This window comes from Neofelis nebulosa, chromosome 11, assembly GCF_028018385.1.
Source record: "Neofelis nebulosa isolate mNeoNeb1 chromosome 11, mNeoNeb1.pri, whole genome shotgun sequence".
NCBI lineage: Eukaryota > Metazoa > Chordata > Mammalia > Carnivora > Felidae > Neofelis > Neofelis nebulosa.
Window position 1 is genome coordinate 77,222,951 of NC_080792.1, and position 12,380 is coordinate 77,235,330.

At 53.8% G+C, this 12,380-nt stretch overlaps 1 protein-coding gene across 11 annotated transcripts in view; it reads right to left on the bottom strand.

The window, feature by feature from the left end:
* Nucleotides 1-1,747: 1,747 nt before the first annotated feature.
* The window catches only part of UBE3B (ubiquitin protein ligase E3B), a 52,944-nt gene continuing 42,311 nt past the window's right edge, over nucleotides 1,748-12,380 (bottom strand). For all 11 annotated transcript variants that reach the window (XM_058691021.1, XM_058691023.1, XM_058691024.1 and 8 more), the window contains 5 exons: nucleotides 10,943-11,001; nucleotides 8,399-8,581; nucleotides 7,794-7,905; nucleotides 4,877-4,969; nucleotides 1,748-3,954 (listed from right to left, as the gene is read on the bottom strand). In XM_058691021.1, the coding sequence (XP_058547004.1) occupies nucleotides 3,763-3,954; nucleotides 4,877-4,969; nucleotides 7,794-7,905; nucleotides 8,399-8,581; nucleotides 10,943-11,001 (639 nt within the window). In that variant the 3' untranslated portion in view covers nucleotides 1,748-3,762. The remainder of the gene's footprint in view (nucleotides 3,955-4,876; nucleotides 4,970-7,793; nucleotides 7,906-8,398; nucleotides 8,582-10,942; nucleotides 11,002-12,380) is intronic.

Consider the following 12,380-nt stretch of genomic DNA (forward strand, 5'->3'; position numbering starts at 1 on the left):
TCCGAACACTGGAGAGACCCTTGGATCCTGTCTGGGCCCCCGTGAGTGCACCTGCCCCCCATTCCTGCAGAAGTTCCAGAGGGAGATTGCGGACGAGACTTTTCCATATGATTTCTCACTGCCCTGCTATGTCGGTCGGTGGCAGCGGAAGCTCCCAGAAGTCGGGTCGGGGCCTAAGTGACAAGTCACGGGTAGTCCCGTTTCCTTCTAGTGCCAAGGTGGGCAAAGGTAGGAATAGGACTAACATCTGAGTGCGGACTCGGTGCCAGGAACTGAGTGGGCTGCGGGCCTCGTGCTGCTTCATTTAAGCCCTGCGCCCCCTGAAGGGGACAGGAGACTCTGAAGAGGCACACGCAGAGGCCGGCCTGGGATGGAGCAGGAAGTCAGGGTTGGCACGCGTCTCTGTGGTCCCGAGCCCGCACTCTGCTTCTCTAAACGGTGCTCCAAACCAACCACTATCCACAGTTCTGCGGCTGCTCTGATCAACCTACGAGCTTTCCAGGAAATAAGTCTGGGGCCTGAGGGAACCCTGGATCTACATGTTAACCAACCTCAGAGATAACCTGTCTGTTCGCGACCCTGTCACTTTTCGTAGCGTGACATCTGCTAAGTTAACGGGACAAAGATAGGCTCATGGCTCTGCTAGGTCAGAAACGCTGCGGAGACCAGCGTTCCATGTAAATATTCTCAGGCACTTGCAAGTTCTGGCCGTGTTATTAAAATCGTCTTCATCTAAGGGCTCCTGGGTGGCTCAGTCGGTGGAGCGGCCGACTCTTGATTTTAGCTCAGGTCGTGGTCCCAGGGTCGTGGGATCGGGCCCCACGTCAGGCTCTTTGCTGAGTGTGGAGCCTGCGTGGGATTCTTTCTCTCCCTCTGCCCCTCTCTCCCGCTCCTACACTCTCAAAAAAAAAAAAGTCATTCTTTTGGCACAGAATGAGGCTCTGGGTGTCTCACGCTGGACCCTACTGATGTTGTTTAGGGAGCTTGGCAGGATTCTTTCCCTCCCGTGGTACAAATGCTCCAGGTGAGAAAAGCCGGCACGCATGGATTTCTCTTGGGTGCCCAGGTGTTCTGACTGTTGTAAAAGAGCTGCCAGGCTTTCAAGACATCTCTCCTGAGTCCCTGGATTTCAGGGGGTCAGCCTCCCGCTCAGACCCTCCAAGGGCTCCCTGCTCCAGGCAGGGAGAACTCACAGGAGGCTGGAGGCACCACGGAAAAACGGGCAGGTTTGGCATGGGTTTCCTGCGGGGGATAAATGTGGGCTGAGCAGAATGAGACACGGCTGTATATCCTGCAAGGATGATCCTCAGCGTGGGGGCAAAGCTGAATGGACCCAGACGTAGCTGTAAGGTTTGCCCTCACACGCTCGTGAATTTATGTGGATTGTTTTCAACGGACATACATCTATCGCTTCTATCCATTTGTGTGTAAGACACGTACTCCAGGGCGATGGCTGCCTCTGGGAGGTGGGTGAGAGGGCGAGGGCCCGGGCGGTGCTGAAGACGACCTTCGCTTTGTCTGAAGTGTGCTACTTCTCAAAACAGAAGTGGAAGCAAACAGGACACTGTCAACCGCTACTGATTCTGCTTAGTGGGTGAGACTGGGGAGCCTGTTACATTTTCCTTTGTACCTTCTTTCCGCTGCAGGAGCCTACGTGCCCTTTAAGCTCCAGGCGCCCCATCGTGAGCTATCCACACACGTGGTCGAAGAGCGCTCCTTCAGATAAAAAGCAGAACACAGCCATCACGTGCTGAAGTACAAATTTAATAAAGCCTCTGATCACGTTTTAATCTCTAGGTTATCTATGAAACAACAATGACAAAAAAATGCCACAACTTTTTAGAGCCATCAAGAGCCACCGAGGTGTCAACGAACACCAGCCATAAAAGTCCAGATGCAGGGTTTTAGATAGTGCAATATTTCCAGCTGTTGAAGAGAATTTAAACGAAATCACAAACTACCCCTCCTCATCAAAAGAACAAATAAAGTTGACCTTGGTGCTTGGAAACCACTCTCTCCCCAGTCCCACGCTGGCGGATTCTCAGGTAATAAAAGCTGAGGGGGAATCACACGTCTTTGTGCAGGTGGACAATCTGGGCCGCAGCATAAACGTACAAACCTGCTCAGTGCACCTGCACGCATTCAGAGGAGAGCTTTAGGAGAGTCGGGTTATTTAAAGTGGCAAATCCATAGATCTAGAGGTTACTAACAAGTCTTAAATAACAAATTCCTGTCTGTCTTTAGATTCCTTGCCGTCTTGCCATCAAAGGAAAACTCTGTTCTCCAGAAGTGCAGGGGCTCTAACAGAGCCAGGGTGGAACCCGAGCAGGACGTGGTACCCAGCTGTGACCCTCTGATGAAGGCCATGGAGACAGGTCTTGCCCGCTTTGCCACCAGCATGCTGGAAGGTGCTTTGCTGCTTGGAAGAGAGCTGTCAGCCTTCAGCCGGCTCCACAGAGCAGAGGAGGGACCAGGCACTCCCGGCTTCTACCTTGGTGGTAGGGATGCGTAAGGAGCTTGACGGGGTGGGTGAGGGTGGATGGCTGTCAACACAGGCCACAGACACGGCCTCTGTCTCAAGTCCCTGGATCTAGACTAAAGTTCTCAGGACAAGGGGTAGGAATGAGGGTGTGGGGAGGGGACATAATGGGTTGGAAGAGAAAATGAAGTAAAAAAAACAAAACCCCAAACCCCAACTCAAGAGTTTCCTCAGCCCTTTGAGCCTCCATCAGGGAAAGGGCTCCCGGTTCCCTGCGTTGAGGATGGATGAGCGGTAAGATCCAAGGTTTTTTTGTTTGTTTGTTTTGCAACTGTATCATCAATGGAGGAAAGTCACTGCCCGGACAGGCTGGGTAACTTGGCTAGTGTTTGTTCCTTACTAGACAACAAGTAGGGCACACCAGCGGGGAGAAGGCAGCCGCCCTCTTAGCAATCAGCAAGTTTGGGGGAACAGCCAGAGCCTTCTGGAAACAGAGTTGCTCTTAAGGGCCAAGGGTTTTTTTCCCCCAAAGCCAGATGCCAAGGTGCGTGCACAAGATGGGGTCAAGCCAGTGGAAGCCTCCGGGCCGCTCAGCCTGCTGAGTGCGCACAGAATCTGAGGCGAGACAGGGGAAGGGGCACTGCCGCTGCGTGGAATGAGTGGTTTCGAGGTGGGGGCAGCGCCCTGAACTTCCTGGGCTCCACGGCCTCCCTGGCGGGCACCTCTGCTTCCCCGGGCAGCAGGTGAGCCTGGCGGTCTGGAGAGAGGCCGCTGTGGCCCGGAGGGGGCAGAGACTTTGTCGAGTGCATAGAGGCTTGGCGAGGCCTTACCTGAGTAAAGAGTTTTCGGAAACGGAAGGAGAGCGCCTCACCTGTAGTGGGCTTTGCACACTCGGGCCCGTGTCATGAAAAACACTCTGGACCCTGGGAGTTCTTGGGACTTGTTCATACGCAGCTCAGAGTTAGGGAAAGAAAAGACTCACCGAGAAACCGAACCATCAGAAGAAGGCCCTCTGCGTCACAGGCCCCCGGAAAGTAGGAGAAAAGGAGCAGCGCTGGTGGAACTTGGAGGTTTATTCTCAACACCCTTCCCATCAGTGTCACCTAGGGAATGCTATGGAGTTGTCACGTGCATCCCAAGTTGTTGAGGCCACAGGGGAGTCTCATGGCTACAGAGAGTGAGAGGTCACCTGGCTTGTGGTCACTTTCCCAGGGCGCTGCTGCCCCCGGAGCCGAAGGGCCTGGGACGCCGGGAGTCGGCCAGGGTGGGGGCGGGCGCGGGAGCTAGGAGAGCTCGAAGCCCGTGTTCATGCTGACGGCATAGCGCAGCTTCTCGCGGAGCACGCTCTTCCTGCTGTAGTTGGGCAGCTTGAGCAGGTTGAAGCAGGTGGAGGATGTGGGCAGGCGGCCGCCCGGCTCCCGCTTGCGGATGGTGAAGAAGCCCCGGAGGACACTGCCGAGGGTGTCCCCGGTGTCCTGCAAGCACACACCACAGCCTTGGGCGGGAGGCGCCCGGCGCCAGGGGCGGAGCACGACGGCGGGCCGACGAGCGCGCACGCTGCTGCCCGAGGCCAGCCCCCAGTCGCGGCACGACTGGCCCCGAGCGCTGAGTGCACGGAGGCGGCCCCCGCGGCTCGGTCCTGCACGCGGACTCCTGTGTTAAGTACGCGCTCAGAGACAGGGCTTTCCGGTTAACTGCTGGCTAGCGCTTTTCAAAGAGCCAGAATACCGCAAGAATACTCGAGGTACAAAATCATGCCTAATGCGGCTGAACGATTCCTACCGCCAGCGTGGCGGCCTACGGAGGACCGTAAGTGGGGCAGCCTCCTTAAGTAAGGGCACTGAGGGTGTCTAGTGTTTCACGAGGGACCTGGAGCCCAGACCGCACCATCCTGAAGGGAGCCGCGTGCAGGGGTGGTGAGGGGAGGGCTGAGACCCTTTCACTGGCGACTCTTCAAGGGCCCCTTCCACACAGCATGATGACCCCGAAGGCATCGTTCTCCCGCACAGACGAGGAGACGAAGCGACGTGCTGGATGTGCACGGCCGGCATTCGGGCTTGTGCCGCCCACTCTTCAGCCGGCGTCCCTACCCCTCCCTCCCACCGCCCCTCACACCCGGAGCCCTGGTCGGGCCGGCAGCTGCCAAAACCGCTCCCGGATACTTTCTCCCAAGGGAGTAAGGAGAGCTCAGGCCCCAGAGCAGCCCGGATCTGAGGGTACCCTCTGGGTGCCGGACCGCTCTCCCGGCCAGAGGGCCGTGGAACCTTCTCACGGGGCTCCGAGGAGCTGCGCTGCCCGCCGTGCGGACACGGACCGGGTGGAGGCTCCAGCCGGTGGGCAGAGCTGACAACAACCAAGAGGGGCAGACTCTCCCCCCACCACCCCCGGCAGCGGTACCTGATCGTCTGACACTTCAACACAACGGATGGAAAAAGGAGGCTTGAGGTAGGCGAATCCCAGGAGCGGGGGCCTGGAGCAGCTGGTCACAAACTGCAACACAAGGCAGGTTGGGGGACAGAGTGGGGCCCTTGCTCCCTCAAAACAGGCCCCTTACAGGCAAGCTTCCCTTTTCTGCCTTCTCCGGTCATGGTCCCATTAACTGCCGTGCAGCTGCCAGGACGGTGACAGAGAGTGCATTCGGTCCAAGGGCCGGAACACATCTCACATCTCTCTTAAGGGTGCTGCTCTCGAAGGTTAAAAACCCCTGAAGACCACACCAGTGGGTGTGACTTTGTGGGCATCAATCCCATCACTGGGTGGACAATGTGCAGCTCAAGAGTTCAGGAACAACACAAACTCCCCACACGGGACTGATCCCCAGTGGGTCTGGCACGGTGACCATCGCTCAGACAGACACCATGCAACGGGAGCACTGGGGACAGTGAGACGGTGATGCCCACCAAGCGTGGCACAGGAGAGGGGGCCCTGCTCCCCCTGCACCTGGCTTCCTGCTCGGCTTCCTAGCCACGCAGGCAAGGGTATGTGGGTGTGCTCACCCGAGCTCCCGGCCTGCTGGTTTACAGAGCAGTCTCTGTGAGTGGTCTCTGACAGATGAATCTGCTCTCAGCATGTGGACAAAAACCAGGCCTCAAGGGCCAGCAAGGCTGAGGGGCAGACCAAGACCTGAGATGGGGCCTACGGGCAATCAGCCCTGCTCCCTTGCCAGACTGTCGGGACTCCTTGCATCTTCCACGTGGCCACACCCGTGTTATTTCCCCCAACGGGCTAGCTCATGTCTGGACAGAGGAATCGGAACGACCCGGAAATCCAAGGGATAAACCTGCCCGGGGAAGTCCTAAGAAACGATTTGCTTTCTAAAGTTCAACATCAGCTAAAAATGCTCTCCCTTCTCCAGGGCAGGTATGGACCTGCTACTTACAACACCAGGCTGTGCTTCCAAATGCCACGGCAAGCCGATGTCTGAGGGCTCTGGGAGCCCGGTCTCGTCTAATCACTCCACGGAAGCTTGTGGGATTTGCTCTGTGTTAAGGAGGAGGAGACAGACCCAGGAGAGTCTGTACATATTCCAATTCGGGCTGCTCAATGGAGGGAGTGGTGCCTTCACCCACTGGGGCAGGAGGAGGAGGAAGGGGGGGGCGGGGAGGTGGCCCAGGGAGCTGCCATCTGCTGGCATGACGTCTAGAGAAGGCGGAGTCATGTCCACTCCTGTGCTACGACGCTTGTGTAGTAGGGTACCACCCAACTCTGGGGCCCGTGTGCAGAAAAGGGAGGGCACACGAGCAGGAACGGCAGGTCTGGCGACAGGCTATCCAGAGACACACACGCCCGCCGTGCGGGACAGTGGCTGCACACGGTTATGAGACACTGGCCCTCTTCCTTTCCGGAGAGGCAGGGCGAGCGGTTTTATGGGTCGGCAGACTGTTTTGCCTACAGGAGGTGCTGCCAGAAAAACTGAATTGATTCTCTTGAGAATCAACTTCTGGAATCAGGTCCACCTGCCTACCCCAAGTCCCTCAAAACCTGCAGGGATGACCAGGGCATTTCTGCATCTGTGAGAAGGGCCTCCTTGATGGGAATGAACTCTCCTCACAATGACAAACCAAGGAGGAAGAAAACCCGCTGCCATTTCAATTGGTGGTGATACTGTTCATGCTGCTTCAATGACTGGGGTCACTTGAGACCATTCGAGAAACCCAAACGTCCGAAGGAAAATATTTTAAGGCACTTAAATTTATCCCCAGAATATGGCAAAATGTTCGTGACAAAACATCAAATAGAAGACCAGATAACAAAGCGACAATTCCATTTTTATAAGATACACAGGTACACAACACATACACAGACAAGTGTAAATACCATCCAGTGTCCTATAACACACTTTGCCGACGTCAGTAACAGGAAACACAGTGGCCCTGAGGGAACGCTTTGAACATTTACACTTCAGAGACACCAATATAAGGGAACTGGTTAATGTCAGCCACTCTGCAAAAATATATGTCACTACCAGCCTACTCAACCATATGTGTTTCTTAAAAAAGTGTTTTTTTTTTTTTATTTTGAGAGAGAGGGTGTGTGCGAACTGGGGAGGGGGGCAGAGAGAGAGGGAGGGAGAGCATCCCAAGCAGGCTCCGCGCTCAGTACAGAGCCCAGTGCGGGGCTCGATACCACGAACTGTGAGATCATGACCTGAGTCGACATCAAGAGTCTGACGCCCAACTGACTGAGTCACCCGAGCGCCCCTCAGTCACATGTGTTTTATCAGGACATTGTGTGTGTGACACTGTATGTTTCACACTACTGAGAAAAAGGGTACACAGAGGCAGTCCCTGGAGAGCAGGAATGGAGACTGTTAAAAAGTCTGCTCATCTGGTGGGTGCCTGGCTGGCTCAGTCAGTGGAGCGTGTGACTCTTGATCTTGGGGTTATAAGTTTGAGCCCCACATTGGGTGCAGAGGTCACTTTTTAAAAAAAATCTTAAAAGAAAAAAGTTTGCTTGTCTGTATCTTAAGGTAATCAACCCCATTTGCTTCTATAAGGAAGAAAGAAGATACAGGCAAGGCCAGCGCCAACGAAGGGGAAGACGGAGTGCTGAGCCCAGCCAGCTCGGGCCCAGGCAGGCCTGTTTCTGCAGAGGAGTAGGCAGCAGGTTCCGGGCCCACTCGACTCAGCCTCGCCTTGGGCCTGTCTTGTTACTGCTTGACTTACCAAGGAGGCCGGCCTACGGGAGAGGATATGCCGATAAAATGAGGTCCTCTTGGTAATTTTATTTTTTTCCAGTGTAAATTACTGTATCAAGTGGCCTCTAGGTTTAGGAGAGTATCTATGAATGTGCGTAAAGGCAACATATAAAATACCTTCAGAAACATGGCTCTCTCGTTGGGTGTGAAGTCAGAGGCCAGAATATCCCAGAGCCAGATGATGACCCTGTGACTTCCGTGAAACCCACCGTAGTACACCGTGTGCTTCCTGAAAACAACGCAGACAATGGGCTCAGACACACACTCCCACGGGCGCTCACAGACACAGGCAGGGATGGGATTTAGCCAAATGACACGGCAAACCCGCACAGGCCTGGGCAACTACTGACTTCTTGGAAGGCTGGACGCTCATGCCTTCGTAACCCATGTCCCTGGACGCTAAGCGGGCAGGGAGCTTAAGAGCCAGGCCTGCAGCTCCGGAGCAGGAGCCGACAGGAGATCCTGCAATCCCATTTCCCGAGCCCCGGAGAGCCCAGCGGGCGGTCCCTGAGACTTGCTCAGTCTCTACCTCGACTTCTTGGGTCCCCAGACAGACAAGTGGCTGAGCTCTTATTCCAGGGCGATTCACCCTTAATCAGGGAGCAGTACACTTGGAGGTGGGCTGCAGAAACAGCTCTCTGAAGGGAGCCCAGCAAGGGGGCAGAGCTTGCTTTCCGGGAGGCCTAAGATTTCACCTCTCCCCCCTCTTTCTCGCTCCTTACTTTAAATCTTCCAGATCAATCTCAGCATTGTCACCGGAGATGAGACGCTGTAGCTCGGGGGTCGAGAACATCCGGATCCACTCGGGCTTGATAATGGAACGGAACCCGCTAATGAGGGCAGCTGTCTGGTTTTTGATCTGAGTGTGCATTCGAAAGTGGGCCATCAGATGGATGTAGCTAATCCTGTTGCAAACAAGAGAAAACGACGGGAATGAAAAGGCCAGGGTGGGCTGTTACCAATGGAACGAAAGAGGAGGCCAGTCATTTCTGGACCATTTCGCAAAAACACAAACGGCACCAGGGCGTCTCACCAGAACGATCATGAGGACGAGGATGGTGGCCGTGCGTTCAAGGGCACGACCTCACTCATTCCTCCCCCAAACCCGTGGGTCACGATCGGGCCACACCCCACTGTACCAAGAATAGAAGTGAGACATTCTCCAGGTGAGGAGAGGACCCTTCTCAGTGCAAAGGGTGCTTTTCGGGCTTCCATTTAATTTCACTGATTTAAGATATAATTCAGTCCTCCAATGGGCTTTAAAGCAGAGGAAACGTGGTTTCATGATGGAACCTCGGTCAAAGCCTTGCTAATCCAGACCAAGGCTCTCAGCCACGAAGAGGTAAGCCTGCGGATAGTTGTAACTAAATGCATCTGGCTGACGGGTTCGAGGGGGAAGCCAGAGCACGAACACCGGTTCCGAGCGGATGGTCTTCGGGGTCTGTTTTCATGAGCGCGGTGACCTCATCTGCAACACCATATCCCGTGCAACTCTTTCGAACAGGTTAAATCCGGGCTTACCACCATCGCGGATTTCTTAGCAGACCATTTCCTCAGAGATGAAAGAATCTGAGGCCAGCCCAGGTACAACTCTCAAAAGCCCAAATTAGCACAGTCCCAATAAAAATGTTACCCCACGATGCTCAGATTTGAGTTACTGACCTTGAAAACAGGACTATTTAAACCAGTAGCAGACCCACACATCAGTATGCTCACGTATGACTTTTCCCATTATCGCCACTCACGGACTCTCTGAAGCTGTTGCTGACGTTCCATTTTACCAAAAGGGAGGGACTGTGGGCGACTTTCCCATTTTACCTCCCCGACCCCCAGAAAGTGCAAGATCAAACATCACCCCTGAGGAGGGCAGCATTGGCATTTCCAGACCTCTTAAGACCGTCCGTAGGACCGAACCCCCAGCCCTTACACTGAGCTTGGACGCTAAGAACGTGTAAGCGTTTGTGAAGCGGCATCCCACACGGGTCTCCAGGCAGGACAGGGACCTCACGCCAACACAGGCCGCACCGACCCACTGCCCCCGGCTGTGCCACATGCCGCTCCCACCCTCACCTCTGTGTCGCGATGCCTGGCCAAACGCGGCCGATCTGAAGGTGGCGGGCTCTGTGTGACACGTCACACATCTGACAGTGGTGATGCTCGCTGCTCCCACTGATCAAAGCTTCCCTTTGAGCCACACATCCCGAAAGGTCTGTTGCATGGCATTGCTTCACGCGAAGCCCTCGGAAGGGGCGGTTACAGGCCCACGGCAGGCAGCCACACGACCCGCCCCGGCTCTCGGACACCCTCAGGCAGCGCCTCCCAGCCTCAGCTCCCTGTTCTTTGCTCAGTTGTCCAACTGATGCCCCGTGGCCAGGAGTCAAAACTGGGGTCTTTCGATCACGATGGATATCAGGTCTGCTCTTCTAAATAAAAGCTCCCCAAGCATGCGGAATGACCCAACCACCTGACCCAGGAGGGCCACACTGCTCCGAACACTGGGCTGTGATGTGCATCTGATCCAAATGACTCACCAGGTGGGACTGAGCTCTCACTTGTCAGTAGGAGAGTGATGCTCAGATTAACAGTTCAGAGGCTCCACTGAGCCTGGCGGCAGGAGAAGATTGATAGATTGACAAAAGGGCCAATATCTACTCCTCATGCCAGGTTCTACTGTTTTAATTAGGGGAGAATAGTGCGGGTGGAGACAGTGCATTGAGGAGTTTTGCTTCCAGGGACCAAGGAGGTTGACATTTATGATAGATTTCTAAAAGCCTGTTATCTGTGACAATAGCTGCCGGGCCTCAGAGTCTCCCCGCGTCTAAGGACCTGTCTGTGGCATTTGAATTCATCACCGTGTCTTCTCAAGAACAGCGTTTTATACAACTGCCACATGCTATCATTCCAAAATGATCTGCCCCTCCAAGGTGTCTTTCCGCCTCCATGCCCTCTGGGTTCAGGACTGCGTGCCTGAGTGGCTCAGAATCCATTTGTCTGCATCTCGAGCCGTCATTAAATTCCTAGGAACACCGTGGCCGGGGTGCCTCTGACCTTAGATGTGCTACTGCAAAAAATAAATTGTCAATTCTTATTTTGCAAATCGAATTTAACGCAATTTTGGCCTCTGAACTGTAACCAGTAAATTCCATGATGATATTTATGGCCTCTTTCTACTTCGATTTATCTTAATAAATTCTCCAAGTGAGCCCAGAAAGCCAGAATGAAGTCTTTTCAAGTGGTGACTTTAAAAATCTAATTGCTATACTCACTTATTTGCATTCGTAACCGGCGTGGTCTTCCCTCCAGGAGTCAGTTCATGGCAAACGAGCTGGGGGAGAAGACGGGGAGCAATGACTCGAGAGAATTCTAACGGGGAAATAAAGCTCTCTGAAGACGAAAGGGCCCGACGTCGATATCCCTAATAATGACAGACTCGAGGTGGGGCATGTCTGGGGACAATCATCTTCGCAAAAAGCCAGGGCTTCAGTCTCAACAAGCGGACCCTACATGATCAATATGGAAAGTGTCTTCTCATCCGATCCTCGTTCAAACATTAGTAAGGCTTCAAGATGTCGTGGAGGGGACCGTGTTAGCATTTATGAGCACAGAGGATGGTTAAATACACGTTGGTACAGCCATAGCCCTGAATGTCATGCAGCTATTAAAAAATATGAGGAAAACGTGTATTTGTTGAGAAGGGAGGAAAAAAGGTTATATGACAACACGCATGGTGTGGTGTCATTTCTACAAAAAAAAAGAAAAAAAAAATTATAGAGGTGCCCGGCTGGCTCCATCGGAAGACCATGCGACTCTTGATCTCAGGGTTGTGAGTTCGAGTCATGTTGGGTGTAGAGATTACTTAATGAAACTTTAAAAATTACATACGGGCCCAGGGAGAAAAGTCTAGAAAAGCACACACATTAATAGTGGTGCTCTCCTGGCACTGGCATCAGAGGTGGTTTCATTTCCATTTTTGTGCTCGTATTATAGCTGAATTTGTGGTTTGCAGTTTGCATTATTTTTACCATCAGGAGAAAAACTGACAGGAGGAATGTTCAAAGTCTGATTACAGATTTGAAATCCATAGAATCGATTGTTTTCCTCAACCTCGAGAACTTCTGGGGTCACTTAAAAATCAAAGAATGCATGATTTGAAAGCTGATTTTAACAGAAATTCTATTAACATAATACCCTAGGTCTCTAATGATGAAGAAAGGAACAACCGTGGACCCCTAGTCCCACTGCTGCCAACACCTCGGGGCAACCAGAGGATTTTAAAGCTGAAGGGCCTCTGGCAATCACTCAGCCTCGTGTTTCCTAGAAGGGGCTCCATGGAACACCACGTCTGTGGGCTACCACTTGGAGAATGGCTCTCTCTCCCCCGGGAAGAGTTCTGAGACCCAGCGAGCTGGGGAGGGCAGAGGTCAGCACAGCTCACTAGGTTTCTCCCTCACAGGCCAGTGTGCTGGGGGTGGTGGTGGGGGAGGCTCTTCGGAGGGTGGGGCCTGGAGGTGTTTACCGAGTGACGCTGGTCCCAGCCAGGACTCACGTTCAAGAACGCACTTTTGTGAGATAAGGGAAGTGGGGCTTGGGGAGACTGAGTGACCTCCCTGAGGTGATGCAGGTATGGCTCCAAGAAGCCAGCTCAGCACCACGAAGCTCCTGGTCTAGGCTCACGCAGGTGTTCACTGGGATGTAACTAGAGGG